A 20368-nucleotide genomic window follows, 5' to 3' on the forward strand; every position below is an offset into this window, starting at 1 on the left:
GAGGAGGGCCGGAGGAGGGCAGGAGGAGGGCCGGAGGAGGGCCGGAGGAGGGCCGGAGGAGGGCAGGAGGAGGGCCGGAGGAGGGCAGGAGGAGGGCAGGAGGAGGGCCGGAGGAGGGCAGGAGGAGGGCCGGAGGAGGGCCCTGGCGGGCCGTAATCAAGGAGGAGAGCAGGAGGAGGGCTGGAGGAGGGCAGGAGGAGGGCAGGAGGAGGGCCCTGGCGGGCCGTAATCAAGGAGGAGAGCAGGAGGAGGTCCGGAGGAGAGCAGGAGGAGAGCCGGAGGAGGGCAGGAGGAGAGCCGGAGGAGGGCAGGAGGAGAGCCGGAGGAGAGCAGGAGGAGAGCAGGAGGAGAGCCGGAAGAGGGCAGGAGGAGGGCAGGAGGAGGGCCGGAGGAGAGCAGGAGGAGAGCAGGAGGAGAGCAGGAGGAGAGCCGGAGGAGGGCAGGAGGAGAGCCGGAGGAGAGCAGGAGGAGAGCCGGAGGAGAGCAGGAGGAGAGCCGGAGGAGAGCAGGAGGAGGGCAGGAGGAGAGCCGGAAGAGGGCAGGAGGAGGGCAGGAGGAGGGCCGGAGGAGAGCAGGAGGAGAGCAGGAGGAGAGCAGGAGGAGAGCCGGAGGAGAGCCGGAGGAGGGCAGGAGGAGAGCCGGAGGAGGGCAGGAGGAGAGCCGGAGGAGAGCCGGAGGAGAGCCGGAGGAGGGCAGGAGGAGAGCCGGAGGAGAGCCGGAGGAGAGCCGGAGGAGAGCCGAGAGAGAGAGGAGAGCTGAGAGAGCAGCGGAGGAGAGCCGGAGGAGAGCCGGAGGAGAGCCGGAGGAGAGCAGGAGGAGGGCAGGAGGAGGGCAGGAGGAGAGCAGGAGGAGAGCCGGAGGAGAGCCGGAGGAGGGCAGGAGGAGAGCAGGAGGAGAGCAGGAGGAGAGCAGGAGGAGAGCCCTGGCGGCCCGTAATCATGTTCTCCACACAGAGAGGTTAGACTTCAGAGCTATAATCATCACCATCAGCAGCCTGTAATCAAATTCTCCACTCATCTCACCAGGAACAAACCAGGAGGTGTTCAGCAGGAGAGACAGGAACACACACGTGCACACACACACACACACACACACATACATACATATATATATATATATATATATATATAAATCTATAACAATTGAATAATGTTTAAATAATAAAAATTTAATTAAAAATAATAATTAATCATTATTATTATTATTAATAATAAGAATATAATGATAATAATAATAATGAAATAATAGAATAATAATAATTTTTCAAACTATATTTAACCACTGATGAAATAAACACTTTTTCCTTGGAATATGAAAGTCTTCAGGATATGGAAACAAAGATCTTCCATCACTGTGGCGTGTGTTCACACGTTCTGTCACATGCACATGTTCTGTTACGTCTACGCGTGTAACGTGGATGTGTTTTATTTCCTTTATGATTTATGGAAGGAGTCTCCAGTACAAGCTGTTACCTGACGTTTGTTTTTTGTCTGTTTTTTTTATGTAGTCCAGAAAGTTCCAGAACCTTCAAGGTAACCAGAAATGGATAAAAAGTATGAGGTGATGTTATTTTATCAAATTCTAATCAGAGGCCCAGGGTTCTGAGTGTGTGTGTGTGTCTGAGTGTGAAAGTACACTACTGAGCAGATTTCTGAATGATGGAGAGACTGAGAGAGGAGAGGAGAGGAGAGGAGAGGAGAGAAGAGGAGAGGAGGGAAGAGGATGGGGAAGAGGATGAGGAAGAGGATGAGGAGAGAGGAAGAGGAGAGGAGAGGAGAGGAGAGGATGGGGAAGAGGATGAGGAAGAGGATGAGGATGAGGAAGAGGAAGAGGATGAGGATGAGGAGAGAGGAAGAGGAGAGAAGAGGAGAGGAAAAGATGAGAAGAGGAGAAGAGGCTGAGACACTAAAAGGTGTCTGGATCTGCTAACCAGTAATTCTGCTTCATCGGGAATCGATACCTCAATCACTCAGAGGAAGAAGTTCTCCAGCCTGCTGCTTAGACGTCTAGCTCTGAAGTGTGTGTGAGAGAGTGTGTGTGAGTGTGTGTAAGAGTGTGAGAGTGTGTGTGAGAGTGTAGGATCGATGCAGCTCTAATCGTAGCACTGAGAGACACTGACTGAGGTGGAACATCAGGGACACGGCTGCTGTTTGTCAGTTAAACAACTACAAGCGCTAATCAAACACAACACACACACACAACACACACACACAACACACACACACACACAAACCACACACACAAACCACACACACAAAACACACACACACTCTCTTAGCTAAACTAGCATCTTTATAACATATCATTTGAAAATATAGTCTCCTGACATCAGATTCCGACTATCACACTGATGACTTATCACACTGATCTATTTATTTATTTATTTATAAATAAACAAACATTGTATGAAATAATGTTAGGAGGAACTGTAGAGGAAATGTTTCTGAGAGGAGAAATCACCAAAAGCGTTTTCTTTAAATGGCGATAAGTTTGTAAGTAATTTTTCCCGCACTGTTACTCTATCGTGTGATGAAGAAGCTGCATGTTTTTTGTCTCAGTAACTTCAGTGAGAGTAAAATGGTGGATCCTGTTAGAAAAAAAACATGACATGTATCTATAAATGGATAAAAATCACAGTTGTAGGTGAACTGATGAATAAAACTCTCCAGAATAATCATCAGCACTGAGAACAAATGTACAGCATTGTGTGTGTGTGTGTGTGTGTGTGCACCTCTGACCCCGGCCATGTCATTACATCACCCCCCCCCATATCAGCTGCTCTCACACACACACAGTCATTTATCAATTAAATGAAAGAACAGATAAAAGGAGCGTGTCCAGCTCACGTCAGCGGCCTGCAAATGGAAGTCAGCTGTGTGTGTTGTGTGTGTTGTGTGTGTGGCTGAGATGAAAGGGAAGCCACAAAAAGAATATTATTAAATCAGTCTCGCTATGGTAGAAAAGGTCTTCATGGCAGCACCCCAAACTCGCTGTGTGTGTGTGTGTGTGTGTGTGTGTACACATGTCTAAGAGATATTGTTGTGAAACATTAGACATTAATTCGGCCTGTAAAGTGGTGAAAGCTGCACACTGACTCCTCCTTCTCAGCAGGAGGTGGAGCCTAACAGAGTGACAGGCGGCATCTGCTCGGGTTCAAAAAGTGACCTGGGTCACAGCTTTACCTCAGAGAGAGAGAGAGAGAGAGAGAGAGAGAGAGAGAGAAAGAAAGAAACCTCTCTCTCTCTCTCTCTCTCTCTCACACACACACACACACACACACAGGAGCAGAATCTGGAGAATGAGACGTACTTGACTTGAGTGTGCTGGAAGTGACCTCGATCTCTGTGCCCACTGAGGGACGCAGGACTCCCAGCTCGGGCTCAGAGGCGTAGGGGCTGGAGTAACCGGACGCCACACTGCCCCCCGGACTGACCGGTGTCCTCGACTGGAGCTCTCTCTCCTCATACACCGCTATCAGCTACAGAGAGAACAACACACTTTAAAATCCACAACAAGACACCATGATAGAAAGGAGTGAAGAACTGATACTGAGGAACTATGTGGCTATTACTACTGATTATTCAAGCACACACACACACAAACACACACACACAAACACACACACACAAACACCGAAACACACAAACACCCACACAAACACACACACACACAAACACCCAAACACCCAAACACAAACACCCAAACACACAAACACCCACACAAACACACACACACAAACACCCAAACACCCAAACACACACACACAAACACCCAAACACCCAAACACACACACACACACACACACACACACAAACACCCAAACACACACAAACACACACAAACACACACACACACACACACACACATACACACACATACACACACATACACACACATATACAGAGGGAAAACCAATAAAACTGCACCATTATTTGCATCCATCCATCCATCTATCATCCATCCATCATCCATCCATCCACTATCCATCATCCATCCATCTATCATCCATCCATCCATCATCCATCCATCAACTATCCATCATCCATCTATCATCCATCCATCCATCCATCCATCCATCATCCATCCATCATCCATCCATCATCCATCCATCCTCCATCCATCCATCATCCATCCATCCATCCACTATCCATTATCCATCCATCATCCATCCATCCATCCATCATCCATCCATTCATCCATCCATCCATCCATCCATCTATCATCCATCCATCCGTCCGTCCATCTATCATCCATCCATCTATCATCCATCCATCCATCCGTCCGTCCATCTATCATCCATCCATCATCCATCCATCCATCCATCCATCCATCCATCCATCCATCCATCCATCCGTCTGTCCATCTATCATCCATCCATCCATCTATCATCCATCCATCCATCATCCATCCATCATCCATCCATCTATCATCCATCCATCCATCATCCATCCATCCATCCATCCATCCATCCATCATCTATCTATTATCCATCCATCCATCATCCATCCACCCATCATCCATCAACTATCCATCCATCATTCATCCATCTATCATCCATTATCCATGCATCATCCATCCACTATCATCCATCATCCATCCATTAACCATCCATCCATCCATCCATCCATCATCCATCCACCCATCATCCATCAACTATCTATCCATCATCCATCCACTATCATCCATCTATCCGCTATCAACCATCCATTAATTCATTCATTCATACACCCATCCATCCATCCACTATCAACCATCCATTAATTCATTCATTCACCCATACACCCATCCATCCACTATCATCCATCCATCCATCTATCCAGTATCATCCATCCACACTTTAAAAATATATCTGATGATTTATTGATTCATCCATCATTATATTTATTCTATTAATCCAGACACATCTATCTATCTATCTATCTATCTATCTATCTATCTATCTATCTATCTATCTATCTATCTATCATTTTCATCCATAATATCAATAATAAATAATACAATCAACTTGGAGGTATCAAAGTTTTTTTGCACCTCAGATAGCAGACCGCAAATGGGCAAGTGTGGTGTGTGTGGTGTGTGTGTGTGTGTGTACATTAAGCCTCAGTGGATAAATTGAATCTGACAAGGAAATCAGAAGCTGTCAAACACGATGTCACGCTCGTCTCTATGAGTCGAGAAGACATGGACAGGTTATCCATGTGTGTGTGTGTGTGTGTCCGCGGTCTAATGAATTCATTCCACCTTGACTAATAAATTAGCACTCTGTCATTTCTCTTTCCGCTCTCCCTTCTTCTAATCACCTCCAAATACCGTCAGAAGGAAGCGACTACTTAATGATCTGAAAATGAAGGCGAGAGAACAGAAAGCTCGAGAACAGGAAGCTTCGGTTCTATATGAAATCATCTGCATCTATTTTGGTCCTCTCGTTCAGGAAGAGAGAAAAGAAGGAGAAGAGGAAAAAAACAATAAGCAGTGACATGAGACAGGAACACGTCTCATCAATCACGCTGGAAAGATTGCGCTTTCCACACTCGCCCGTGTGATTCCAGTTCACTTTCTTCCCCTGCAGCTAAAGACAAACAAGCAGAAATTGCCCAGATTGGATGGAGTGCTGGGGGGGGGGGCATGGGGGGGGGGAGATACACACAAATGAGAGTGAGGGAAGTAATCATAGTGAGCCAAAAGGATGGATGGATGGATGGATGGATGGATGGCGCTCTGTGCACGGGATAAAAAGAGAAAGGGATAAAGAGAGAGAGAGAGAGAGAGAGAGAGAGAGAGAGAGAGAGAGAGAGAGAGAGAAAGAGAGACACACAGGCATGAGAGCGAGAGAAGTAATCATAGTGAGCTGAAAGGATGGATGGATGGATGGATGTCACTCTTTGGGAGGGATAAAAAGAGAGAGGGATAAAGAGAGAAAGAGAGAGCGGGAGAGAGAGAGAAAGGAGGGATAGAGAGAGAGAAAGAGAGAGAGAGAGAGAGAGAGAGAGAAAGGGGGGATAGGTATAGAGAGAGAGAGAGAGAGAGAGAGAGAGAGAAATGAGAGCGAGAGAAGTAATCATAGTGAGACGAAAGGATGGATGGATGGATGGATGGACAGACGGACGGATGTTGCTCTGTGTTTCTCTCAGATCTCTGAGGCTTTATTTGGAGGGGAAATCTAATCTGATTTCTTTCAGGGACCCGAACACATCTGCTGTGATTCCACAGTGGCAATCTAACAAGGGGTTTAAAGCTCATTAGACCACATTCGCATAAAAATAAATAAAAAACACACAGTGAGGAAGCAGCCTGAGCCTGATTTGACTATTCTGTCACTAATGAGCGTTTCATTAGCTCCCTAAAAATACTCACGTGACTGGATCATACACTCAGAATAAAAGAATGAGGTCAGATCGAGTTGGGCAGTAAATAGCCATTGAAGAGCGATCTGCGGGGTCCAAGCACCCTTCACAAATAGCTGAGTTTTTCTGTTACACAGAACACTACAGAGACCACAGGCATCATAAATACTCACTCCTCAAGTTTTACGACACTAACCTGAATGCTAGCCGTGTCAGATCTCCGGCGATTTGCCATGTTTTTTGTTGTTTCTTGTTGTGTGACTAGACTTCTTTTCTGTATACGGCTTATTTATTGACGGATTAGAAACCCACACGCGTTCTTACACATCCTCCCTTTGTTTTGCGGGACGTTGATCGCAGGCATGGCGTCTGGCAGCATTGTATAGCATTCAATATCGATTTCAACCGCTGCCATTATGAGCACCAGACCCCCGCCTCCTATGGATGGTCTCGTCCCACAGTGCAGAATCTCATCCTGGACATGACATAATTTTCATGTAAATCCCTGCAGCCAGTCAGGAGTGAACCGAGCTGCAGACTGCTAGGATGGCGGCCATGTTGTTTAGAAATCTCAATGAGTTGTTGAATTCAGGTTCTGTGACAGCTACTGAATGCTAGCCGTGGGAAACTGATTAGCTGATGGATCATAATTTTAGCACAGATTAGCGCATCAGTTCAGCACACCGAATATCAACATGATTGCATTTAGGAGGCTCATCTGAGGCTCATCTCTCTGTAGTGGAAAGTAGGTTCAAGGTTTAAGTGCTTGTCCTCCAAACTGGTGAAAAATTTATTTGGCCATCAAATAAACCTGGGGTCATCACCCATCCTTCCACTCACCCACCCACCCACCCACCCACTCACTCACTCACTTAACCACCCACCCAACCACCCACCCACTCACTCACTCAACCACCCACCCAAACATCCACCCACCCACCCACCCACTCACTCACTCACTCACTTAACCACCCACCCAACCACCCACCCACTCACTCACTCACTCAACCACCCACCCAAACATCCACCCACCCACCCACCCACTCACCCACTCACTCACTTAACCACCCACCCAACCACCCACCCACTCACTCACTCAACCACCCACCCAAACATCCACCCACCCACCCACCCACTCACTCACTCACTTAACCACCCACCCAACCACCCACCCACTCACTCACTCACTCAACCACCCACCCAAACATCCACCCACTGACCCACCCACCCACCCACTCACTCACTTAACCACCCACCCAACCACCCACCCACTCACCCACCCAACCACTCACTCGCTCACACTTTCTCTAGGACACGAGTTGTGGTTTATTCAGAAGCTGCAGCATCTCCTTTCTGCTATAGATCATCTTGTTATTCCTCTCGAGAGGGACGTAAGCATGGACGCGCTCTACACTTTTCTGCCCTCTAGAGAGGCATTCATCAGCATGGCTTTGCTTGTGTGTTTATCCCAGCGTGTGTGTGTGTGTGTGTGTGTTAATATATCACAGGCTAATCATCTCTCACTTGAACTCTCACTTTCCACTGCACATTCAGGACCTGCAGCTATGTCATGCATCACACAGGAAGTCGACACGCATGTGTTAAAAAAAAAAAAAAAAAAAAAAAAGAAGAAAGAAGCTAACATTATCCATCAAGCGTTAGCTTTAACTAAACAGAGATCCTTCTAGAAAAGTAAGCGATCTTTATTTAGTATTTTGGAAGCTATCCTGTTACATACCTTTGGTAAAGAAAGGACAGTGTGAAAGTGGAGCTTTATGAAAAGCTTTACAGGCTTTCACTCTGTAATTCTAGCAAGTGTGGGACCAAAGTCACCTTTCTAACACAGGTCCTAGCTTCCTCATGGCATGTCAGGGAGTTCCTCCTTGCCCCTGTCACCTCATTAGGCATTTACATCTACACCCAGTTCTCTGTAGCACTGCTTTGTGACATAAATTGCTAGGCAAATAAAAAGGAGCTGCACTAAATTAGAAAGCAGGCAGCGGGGTTCGTTCTTTCTCCCGTGTGGAAGGCGTCGTTAGCCGTGTCACTATAGCTCGAAGACAGCCCTGTCATAAGATATGTGTACATTGAGCGTGTGCACCATTCGAACTTGGCCCTTGCCAGGACCTTAAAATAGCATGCAGCATGGCTGGAGAGGGATGTGGCTGCTATTAGAACTCTCCTGGGTGTAATGTGGCCTCAGACAGTAATGAGATTAACATATGCACTGCTGTACCTGGAGCTCCGGCTGTGCCTTCGGGGCCCAAATGAGGTCAGGGCAAGAGACAAATGTTAAGGTCAAATGAAAGGAACACTTGTGAGATTTAGAAGGGTCGTGAGTCAGAAAACTAAACAAAAAAAAGACCAAAGTCACAAAAACAGAACAATCTGAAGTTCATGTCCAACAAAACAGACCAACAACCAAACAAACAAAGTCCAACAACCAAAAACCAAACACCTGAAGTCCAAAAACCATTAAAAAAAATCCACCATAAAAAAGCCAACTGAAGTCCAACAAGCAAACTACAACAACAGGAGTCCAATATCTGAAGCACAAAAACAACAGATTTAGCAAACAAAATGGCTGGACTTGGCTTCTTATGGCTACTTCATCAATATCAACTGATTAAGCTTTGGTTCAAAATGATTCTGTTTTTATTTTCGAGAAAATTATTGAGCTTGATGTTTTCTGGTGTTTTACTGCAGAGATGTCAGAATAGGAAGCAGAAGATACTTCATCGAAACAGCAGAATGATTCCAATGAGTCAAATGAATCTTCCAAATGAGTCAAATGAATCTTCCAAATGAGTCAAACGAATCTTTCAAATGAGTCAAACAAAACTTCCAAACGAGTCAAACGAATCTTTCAAATGAGTCAAACAAAACTTCCAAACGAGTCAAACGAATCTTTCAAATGAGTCAAATGAAACTTCCAAATGAGTCAAATGAAACTTCCAAACGAGTCAATTGAATCTTCCAAATGAGTCAAATGAATCTTTCAAATGAGTCAAATTCAGAGCGCCACAAAGAAATCTTTAAAAAAAAACTGGGTTATTTGACACATTTTAGATACACAAGTGGAAAACTGGTGCTTGTTTTTATTGCACATGCTTTTTTTATTTTATTTTATGCAATTTGATTCTTTTGATTCACTTTTTGAACATGGATCACATATACAGGAGCACGGGGGGGGGGGCTCCTCTTCACACACCTCTCCCTGGTGAAAAACTCTTCATATCAAGACAACGCCTCGAGGAGGATCCTAACATAAAGCTCCTTCTTTAACCCTTTTCTCCTCAGACACTGTTTAAAGAAGCTCCGAGTGATTCAGAGAGACTGCGCCACCTAGCTTCTACAAACAGTACTGCTGTCTGTGTGCTGAGAGAGAAAGACATGTATACCCACACACACACACACACACACACACACACACATACACACACAGTCTCATTGATGAGTTAAAGCACAGGAAATGAAGCACATCGTTCTGAAGGCTTTGAAGTCAGAAGCTCAGGCTCAGGAGAATGAAACCCTCGCTCTCACACACACACACACACACACACACACACTTTTGACCAGAGTGAACCAGGAACTTTATAAGAACTGCATAATAAACAACAGAATTATTAGGACGAGTGACGTGGTCCTGTGTGCGCCTGTGTCCAAAAATAGTGCCCTACTCTAGTACCCTAATCCCTCTAGGGTACTTCAGCCCACACTACACACTCCGTGGACTTAAAATGGATGGATCTACTCAACCAATCATGATGGCTGGATGGATGGATGAATGGATGGATGAATGGATGGATGACTGAAGGATATATAAACAGAGGACCGGGTGATTGATTTAAGTGTGTAATGTAATAAAGATGGCCGCATAAATCTGTGCACCATAGAAGGATGGATGCATGGAATGGATGTGATACCAAGCAGGATGGGTTATGGATGGATGGATGAATGGACGGATGAATGGATGGAAGGATGGATGAATAGATGAATAGATGATTAGATTGAGGACTGGGTTAAACAATAATAGGAGTGTGTGATGTAAAATGTACCAAACAAAGCACAATGATCAATAGGGAGGGAGAAACGGACAGATGGATGGATGGATGGATGGATAAATGGATAGATAGATGGATGAATGGATCAATGTATAAATGGTGGATTGAGTCAATGACACAAGAGTGCTGTGTTAAACGGATAGATCTATCAAACTGAGCACTATAGATGAATGAATGAATTAATAAATGGATGGATGGATGGATGGATGGATGGATAAACTTGAGTAAAATGGATGGATGGGTACATTGGGAAGACAGGATGATAGAGGGATAGAATTTTTCGATGAGTGGACCAATGGCGTAAGTGATGGAGGGACGGACGGATGGATGGATGAAACTGAGTGAAATGGACGAACAGATATAAGAATAATAATAGAGTGAAGGCTGAGCAATATGAAGATGGAAGGGGAAAAGGGAAGAGAGGGATAAAGAGAGAGAAGGATAGAAAAGAAAAGAAAGAATGTGAGAGTCAGACAGAGGGAATGAGGGGGAAAAGATGTTTTGTGTTCATTACGTCCAGGATCCTGGGGCGTTGCCATGGAGATTGGCAGTCTCTCTCTCTCTCTCTCTCTCTCACACACACACAGAGTTTGTGTATGATAAAGTTCTGAACACGCTCTGAGTAGCAGATGTTAGAGGTTACGGTTGATGCCGCAGTGCATTATGGGTAGAAAATTCCTGCTAATTAATTTAGAAAGCAAACGGATGCTAATGAACGCTGCACCCTTCATCCCTCCATCATCGCCTCCTGACCACAAGTAAAAAGGCACCACAAAAAAGGGATATATATTGCTGCCTGTGTGTGTGTGTGTCCATTTTTCTCTGTCTTTTTGTCTCATTATTTGTTTCTAGATCCATGTCTCTCTTACACTCTTCTATCTGTCATTTCTTTCCTGTTCTCACTCACTCTGTCTCTCCCTCCTTCCCTGTATAACTCTCTTTCTCTCTCTTTTTCTCTCCATCTCAATCATCTTTTCAGTCTTTTCCTCCATCTCTCTCTGTGTCTCTCCATTTGTTTGTTTCTTTTTCCTCACTTCTTTTCTCTATTCTATTCTGCCTGCTTTTGTCTCCATCTCTCTCCTCCTCCCTTTGTATCCCTCTCTCTCTCTCTCTCTCTCTCTCTATCAGATTATCTCTTATTCCTCTCTTCTATCCATCCACCTATCTGTCTGTCTGTCTTTCCACCTCTCTCTCCAGCATCATCATCTCTGCACCATTCCTTTCCATTCCTTGTTGTGTGTGGTTTATTTTGATTTGTTAAATCTGTCGTTCCTCTCGGGCTGAACCTTGGCTCCACTCCTGAGCGTCTGCACTTGACTTGGGCGTCTGGATTAATTCAGCCACCTGGCTGCAGCGGGTTTCCTCCGAAATTGTGCTGTTCCAGACAAATTGCTTTGGTCTGATGGATAGAAAAGCTTTGTGAATTGGAGATGAAGATTATTAACATGGAGTTAGCATTATAATGTGTAATTACGGCCCTCCTAAAACACGAGAGACACGCCATTACCATCCATTAGAGCTTCTCCAGACGTCCTCGGAGGAAATGAGGAGCGACGTGCCGCTTCGGCCTGTCGTTTGTTTCCGAGCGGGCCATTCTGCCTCATTAGCATCTAATCAAAGAAGCCAGTGCGTTTGGATAATTAATTAGCGCGGCGGCCGCCTGTGGAAAGGCACGATAACAATAACGGCGACGGGGCTGATTGGTGATTGGTGGAGACGGCGGGGACCCAGGTGCAGCTGCGCCGCTTTCTGATTGCGTTTATTAGTGATTAGTCGGTGAGTGACGAGGTAACCTCCTCTCTAGGCGTCCGCGTAGCTGCGATGTGAGATACTGAGAGAACTCCAGCATGAAAGAACAGATATCCAGAAAACAGAAGGTGTTCAAATAAAAGTTTGTTTGTTTTAGTAGGGAGATGAATGGATGAGGTGCTTGAATCTGATTGGTCAGTTGACAGTTTCTACATTCTTGCGTTATCGTTTCCATAGCAACAGCTCCTTCACAGGGACTGTGACACGCTTCATGTTCTACAGCTAACAATAAACAAGTGGTTGCTGTTTTTATGGTAAAAAAAAAAAAAAAAAAAACGTGTTTTTGTTGACAAGGTGACGTTTTCGCGTGTAGGGAAGGAGTCTCCGGTGTCGAGTCAGTATTCACGTTTTGCTTCGTATTCAGACTTTCACGCTGTGTTTGTTCTCAAAAACGTAACAAACTGGTGATTTTGTTAGCTTCTATAGTGAAACGTAACGATAAACGGATAAAGTGATGTGAAAATAATGATAATAAATCATAAAAATAATCAGCGGTTAACAAGCACTTAACAACCCAAGCTGAAATGGTTCATTCCAGAGCAGGTGAGTGAGAAACCTGAGCAGATCCTGTGCTCTCAAACACACTCCCGCTCTATTTCATCACTCTGAGGACGGGAAAAAAGAGGAAAAAAATGGAAAGGGTTTGTGGGTAGTGGGCACCTGGGTTATTTATGGCTTCAGTAATCTCCTGCTATTATTACAGACATTAAATTCCACCTGTGAAATCTGGCTGAGTTTCAGTATTGTTTTCAACACGCCCTTTTCCACTTCTGGTCACCGTTTCCTCTTTCTGAAAGTAAGACGATGCGATTGAACGAAAAAAAAAAGCGATTATTCTAATTGCACAACGATCTAGACAAACAGATGACATCCGTCCGTCTTGAGTGCTCAGCTAATGAGCTCAAATTAGACAAATTAGAAACAAGCAGCTCGCCAAATGTGGTGTTCATGGAATCAGTCTTAAAAATCAAACCGAAATAAATCAGCAAGGCTATACGCTCTGGTGCTTGGACCCCTAACGTTCGCACCAGACACCAGCAATACAAAGAATATTGTACATTGTGTGAATCTGAACAAAAGGCGCTGAATCTCAGACACGCATTATATTATCTCTCTTCAAAGGCCATGCACATGCTAATCAGTGTGTTTTATTTACTGACATTAGCCTAAGTGATAGAAATTTAATGACTATGCTGATTATCTGATTACAGACATACGTACATTGTGTGTGTGTGTATAGGCACTGTGAATTAATGCTCCTCCTGCAAATTTATCATTAAAACTAGACAAATTAATTGAAAACACAAAAGAATAATTAGATGAGAAATACATGAAGAATTAAAAGTAAGAGTTTAAGTATTCATGACAGTGAATCACAGAATGAAGCAAAAATTCACAAAAATTTACCACAGAATGAACCAAAAATTCACAAATATATACTACAGAAAATAAACAAAAACATTTACCAAATATTTACCACAGAATAAACCAAACATTATTCACATAATAACATAAAATTAAGCCACAAAAAATGAGCCAAATAAGTAGCCACTAAACCTACAAGTAATTTGACACAGAATGACCCCAACATTTACCTCAGAAAATGATCAACCAACAAATAACCAGAAAAGCTAAACATACAAAATGAACCAAATATTTCAGAGAATGAACCGCTGAGTCAATCTCAACAGCAACAAGAAATACCAAGAAATACTCTACTGTGAACAGGAAGGAAGCCTGAAGGGAAGAAAAACGATTGAATCTGACCTCGCCTCTGTTTGGATCCATTCCAGAATCTAATCTAATGATAATTCCAAAAGAATCTGACAAACATTCAGTCCTTCTTAAGATACTGCGCTAACGAGATACGCCTGACAAGCTGAAGTCATGGTCATCTAAATTACAGATGAAGTACAGAATTAAGCAGGACATTCACTCTACATTCACCACAGAATAATACCAAATTCACCAGAAATTTACGCAATTGCTAAGCAAAGAATTAACCCAAGAATGAACCAAAAACTACAAATTAGCCACAGTATGACCAAAACCGACCACAGAACAACCTAATAATCACTTTAAAGTTAAACATTAGCTCCCAATGTTTGTTTGAGGGTGCAAACAAAAGTGCTAAATGATCATACACTGGATTGTTTGCTTAAGGCTGTATAAATGCACCTAACCAGCTAGCTATCTCGTCGCAGGTTACGCTAGTACGTTAGCTGCCACTTTTAGCCTCGTCGGCTAGGTTTCCATCTAAATGTGGATTTGTGAGAACTTTTGTTTCCGAGCCTCTGTAGTTAGCGCTGATTTTCCTCTGGTATTAAAATGAGATCTGATAGTCTCTTGTCTCGAACACTAGATAATCCGCAGCCCCACAATGCTTTGCAAATTTCTTTAGCCTGCAATCAGCCTCCATTCAGGACTCGTCATAAATAAACCGCTTGTCCAAATGAGCAGAGATAAATGCTGGCTCTTGACCTGTATAGCTGCTAGGCTAACACGCATATCGGCGTGTGCTAGGATTAAAAACTGATGCAGTCACGCAAGAGTTGGTCTAGCTTAAGCATATTTCTCAGTAGCCTTTAACAATGAAGGTCTGGAATGAGCTCGACTACACGTTAGCTTTTTTCCGAGCGCAAGCACAATATTTCTGTTGGCCCTTAATGAGCTCTCAAATTAGCGGTAATTAGCGTCGCTAATGCATTGTTTCTGCCGCATGAAACATTACCGAGTTGACCAAGATTCGCAAAAGAGGGCGGAAAAGCCATTAGACCTTTTCAGCCGAGGTACAAAATGAATCAGCTGCTGATCTAAAGAGCAATCTGCAGCCGCGCTAACCAATTAGCTCCGGTGTTAGCGTAAAAGCTGCCTAATTAAACACTGGCAAATTAGTGGAGGTGAGCAGCAGCCATTTTACTTTCACTAGAGTTCTTCATTTCACTGCGTTCTTTATTAGACACGATTTTAGCCTCAGATGTCAAGTCTGATTAGAAAAACTCAGCTAAAAAGTTGTTTTATAACTGCTGAATTTTTACTTTTTTTTTTATTTAATTTATTTTCTCCTTAAAAGCTATAGCAAGAATTTTTATACAGCAGTCACTTTTTTATACTGACTTTTACATCAACATTCTTTAAAATTTTGATGTTTCCCCCTTCTTCTTCTTCTTCTTCTTCTTCTTCTTCTTCAGGCTTTTCCCTTCAGGGGTCTCCACAGCGAATCATCTCTCTCTACCTATCCCCATCTTCTGCATCCTCAACACTTGCACCCACTAGCTTCATTTCCCGATTTATTCCATCCTTTGATATTTCCCCATTAAGGTTTATAAACAAACATTTTTAGATTAATAAACTTAAAATTTAAATTTTTTTTTTTCATTTTGGTTTAATTTCGATCCAAAATCTTTTCAAATTTTTCCAAAACATTAGTAAGAATATTTTCCATGAGGCAATTCTTTTCTTTTTTTTTTTTTTACATTAGTTAGTGATTTTATTTATTTCTTTATTTTTGTTGGGTTTTTTGTTGTAGCTTTGGTTCATTTTTTCTCCTCTTTTTTTGTCTTTTTGGTTTCATGAGAGTAATGTTTCCTTCCAAAATCTTTAATATTTTTTCCTAAAATCTAAACAGAATGTTTTCAGACCAGTCAGCTTTTCAGATTTTTTTTCCCTTTTTTGTCAATTTTTATATTTGTTTTATCACAGTTATATCTCCATCCAGATATTTTTGAAATTAGATTTTTTTTAACGACAGTAAGAGAGATAATAGAGATCCGTCAGCTTTTTTTTTATTTATTTTTTTATTATTATCCTTTTATCATATTTTTTTCTATTTTTTTCCAGTCAGGTTTCTCACTTTGTCCACACTAAAGTTTGGTCCAGAAAAGTAAGTGTTGGTGTGAAAGCAGACGGCTGGAGACTCAAAGCTGTGCTGATGTCAGAAGGTTCTCGGGTTAACTACAGACACTAAAGGCTTTCAGAGGAACTGGTCAAACTGGGGTTGTGTTTTTCTTTGTAAATAATTATGAAAGACAAAATAAAAGGAACAAAGCCATGGAACAGGAAGTGAGGATCAGCTATGGACATGGAAACAACCGCTAACACAACCATCCAAACCACAAACCCTCAGGGTTCGTCAGAACACAGAGGAAAAAATTAATTCACTTAACTCTGCACTTTTGTGGTAAATTTTTGATATCCATCTGAGTGATGATGTCAGCTATTACATCAGAGTAGCATGCGCTAACCGTTAATCTTTTTGCTAATCTTCGCAATGATTCCATGCTAGTCGGGTTACACACTCCATCAGAGTTCAAATTCATTGCTTTGACCTTTATTAAGAGCGGATCTTGGAGGGGGCGTGGCTTCTGAGAGCCTGGACGCTCTGTACGATGTGTGTGTGTTGTTGTCAGGTTCCTTGTATGATACACACGCCTCTCATCTTTAACGCAAACTGATTACTGTGACCTTTATTTGCCGTCTGGACACATGATGGCGTAAACTGGGATTGATACGTTTCCATATCATCCCTGTGTCTGACTCACAAAGCAAAATATTATTATGAATTACAGAATAAGACTAGCTAGCAATCACGCATCTTCTAGCCAGCAAGCTCTTTGTTCTCATTAGTTTTTTGTAACCTAACAACCTAGCAGCTAGAAACACAGTGAGATTTACCCCTCACTCCATACCGTGTGTTCCTTAATAAGAACGATGCGGCGGCGCTTTATTCTTTTAGTCTGGCCAACTTTCTAACGTTCTGATCTGTTCAACATCCATTCAAACTTCAGCTTCGTCGCTGATTAGCGCCACCTCATGGATTGCTAGCTAGCGTTGTGATGCATCCTGGGACATTAGGTCCAGCGCTGGCACCATCTCCTCCAGTTCTATGGTGAATTTTTTTACTAACTTAACAATCGGCGCTGAACAGAAGTATAAAAGCAGCTTTAAGCTAAAAATTAAACATCTAAATACAACTACAATCAAAATAAATAAATAAAGATTTAGCACTCTAGGAATCTCTAGCACTAAAGGAATCGCTAAACACATTTTATAATTAAATATAAGCACAGTATCATAATGGAGTTAGTTCTATATATATATATATATATATATATAAAAATACACACACACACACACACACACACAGTGTTTAATATTGCATTTCCAACACAGAGGGGAAAAAAAAACTAAGGAAAAGATGAAAGTGAGAAGAGAAAGAAGGAAAGGAGGCGGAGGAGGTATGAAGTGTTTAATTAACTAAGCGCAGCACTCCGTCAGCCTCTCACAGCGTGACCTTTCACCCCCTACGGTCCGCCGCAGCACCGCCACGCATTAACACCATCCATCACCGCCGCGATGAATATTCATGAGCCGGGTGCACAATCAGGTCAATCACCGCTGAGCTCCGGGGCAAGAGGAGGGGGAGGAAGGGGGAGTAGGGGCGGAGCCACAGTCGTTTCACCCTCATCAACCTCGAGAGTGGGAAACCGCTCAGACTTTGTAGCAGTGTCCATTAGCATGCTTGATTAGCTTCTGGAGTGCCAAGAGCTCACTGAACGAAGGTGCGAGTTAGTCAGGAGACACGAACCCCAAGTGCGCTCGCCCTTGTTTTGTTTAAAGCACGTGTCGTTATTAACGCCTCGCCAGAATCGACGGTCACAACCCGCTGCCGCCGGAATGAAATTTTCCTTGAAGGATCATTTGGTCGGCTCGCTCGAAACAGAGCCGTTATTCATCATCTTAAATGGTGTATGTGCGTCTCTGGATGCTTCATCACACTCCTGCTGACTAAGATCACTATTATTCTAAACGCGAATGTGCCAGAAATCTTAATAATGCATTGCATTAGAATCCATTAGCATTCTTATAAGATTGTGTTTTCGCAAAAGAAGGCTAAAGGCTATGAATATATAAGTGGGGGGGGGGGTTAATAATTTATATCCAGGAGCGACAGCGTAGCAGTAACCCTGCGATCACATGAACAAGCAACAAATTGATAACAAATACACATTTCCGTCTAATAGTTGTCACTTTCCAAGCTGAATAAACTTAAGCTTTTTCCGGAACAATCCTTGCTGGTTAGAAGAAATTCTGTTCATTCAAAACACTGTACTGGGAATTCTGATCCCTGAATACGGATTAGAACAAATACTTTGTTAGCAAATTACTGACTAGCCAGGAAGATCCAGCTGAGCAGGTCTCCATACCGTCACCTGAGACACCGCACTTTCCTGGACTGCCATCAAACAGGTTTATCCTGTAGCCCGTTTCGTGTCTTGTGTGTGTGTGTGTGTGTGTGTGTGTGTGTGTGGAACTGCTAGCATGTGAGAGATAAGCATTGCTGTCGGTAATGAGCAAAAAATAAGATAAGGCGCCGAAGCCGGCTTATCGGACGTTGCGATCTGTACTTGTTGAACCTTGAAATGCAAATCATTACAAGCAAAAACTGAGATTTGTGTTTCTCCCCTTCGCTCCGACACATTGAAATTCAAACATTCTCCATTCTGATTGGTCGAAAAAGTGGTGAAGCTCTTACAGAAAGCTCTTACGTTTCTATAGTAACTGTGTATTTGCAGGGAGTTGAATGACAGATGCTACGATGAACAATATAATGCTAAACAGTGCAGGAGTACAGGGTTCATATATCAAAGGAATAGTAGTGGTTTAGTTGGTTATCAGAAATATATCACATATTTAACATATATCACTACACCATACTTCAGTGCAGTATAGTCATATTATAGACTAGTATATAGCATGACATTATATACTACTGTACACTACTGTATAGAAGAGAAGTATTTCCAAGATCAGTATTCAGTAGTGGAGTAGAGTATATTACAGTGTGGTATGGTTCAGTATAGCACAGCATAGTATAGTATATTCAAAGCTCGATATTTGGTGCTTTAGTATAGTACACTACAATATAATATAGTACAGGGTAGTACAGTTCAGTACTACAGTAGCATGTAGTTCAGCATTTCAAAGTTCAGTATTCAGTTGTGAAGTAGAGTATATCATAGTAGTATGGTGCAGTATAGAACAGCATAGTATATTCGAAGCTCAGTATTTGGTGCTTTAGTATAGTACACTACAATATAGTATAGTATTTCCAAGGTCAGTATTGAGTAGAGCAGAAGAGTATATTATAGTATAGTATGGTGCAGTGTAGCACAGCATAAAATAGTATATTAGAAGCTCAGAATTTGGTGCTTTAGTATAGTATAGTATAATATAGTATAGTATAGTATAGTACAGCACAGTATAGTGTATTAGAAATTCAGTATTTGGTGGTTTAGTATGATGTAGCATAATATAGTGGAATATTTCCAAGTTCAGTATTCAGTAGTAGAGTATAGTACATTACAGTTTAGTATAGTGCAGTATAGTGTATTAGAAATTCAGAATTTTGTCATTTAGAATGGTATAATAAAATACAGTATCATCTAGTATACTACAGTATTTCCAAGTTCAGTATTCAGTAGCGAAGTATAGTATATTATAGTTTAGTTTAGTGCAGCATAGTGTATTAGAAATTCAGTATTTGCTGGTTTAGTATGATGTAGCATAATATAGTGGAACATTTCCAAGTTCAGTATTCAGTAGTGAAGTATGGTATATCATAGTGCAGTATAGTGTATTAGAAATTCAGTATTTTAGTATGGTATAGTGTAATGTAGTGTAGTGTAGTATAATCCAGTTTTTTCAAGTTCAGTATTCAATATTGGAGTAGAATGGATTATAGTGTAGTATAGTTCAGTATAGCACAGCATAGTGTAGCTTTTTAGAAGTTCAGCATTTCAAAGTTCAGTATTCAGTAGTGAAGTAGAGTATATCATAGTATGATGCAGTGTAGCACAGCATAGTATAGTATATTAGATGCTCAGTATTTGGTGCTTTAGTGTAGTCTAGTATAATAAAATATAATATTTCCAAGTTCAGTTTTCAGTAGAGGGATCACGAATATAATAGTGTAATATAGTGCAGCATTAGCGTATTAGAAATTCAGTATTTGGTGGTTTAGTACAGTATAGTATAGTGCAGTATATAGAACAGCACAGTATATCATTATCTCAGTATTTGGTGGTTTAGTATAGTATAAAATTTCCAAGTCCAGTATTCAGTAGCATGGTAAAGTACAGTACAGTATAG

At 42.3% G+C, this 20368-nt stretch overlaps 1 protein-coding gene across 3 annotated transcripts in view; it reads right to left on the reverse strand.

Moving 5' to 3' along the window:
- Nucleotides 1–20368, reverse strand: part of pard3ba (par-3 family cell polarity regulator beta a) — a 144399-nt gene that overhangs the window by 115018 nt on the left and 9013 nt on the right. For all 3 annotated transcript variants that reach the window (XM_058380267.1, XM_058380266.1, XM_058380265.1), the window contains exon 3: nt 3310–3478. In XM_058380267.1, coding sequence (XP_058236250.1) covers nt 3310–3478 — 169 coding nt within the window. The remainder of the gene's footprint in view (nt 1–3309; nt 3479–20368) is intronic.

The sequence above is a fragment of the Hemibagrus wyckioides genome, linkage group LG26, assembly GCF_019097595.1.
Source record: "Hemibagrus wyckioides isolate EC202008001 linkage group LG26, SWU_Hwy_1.0, whole genome shotgun sequence".
Taxonomy (NCBI): Eukaryota; Metazoa; Chordata; class Actinopteri; order Siluriformes; family Bagridae; genus Hemibagrus; species Hemibagrus wyckioides.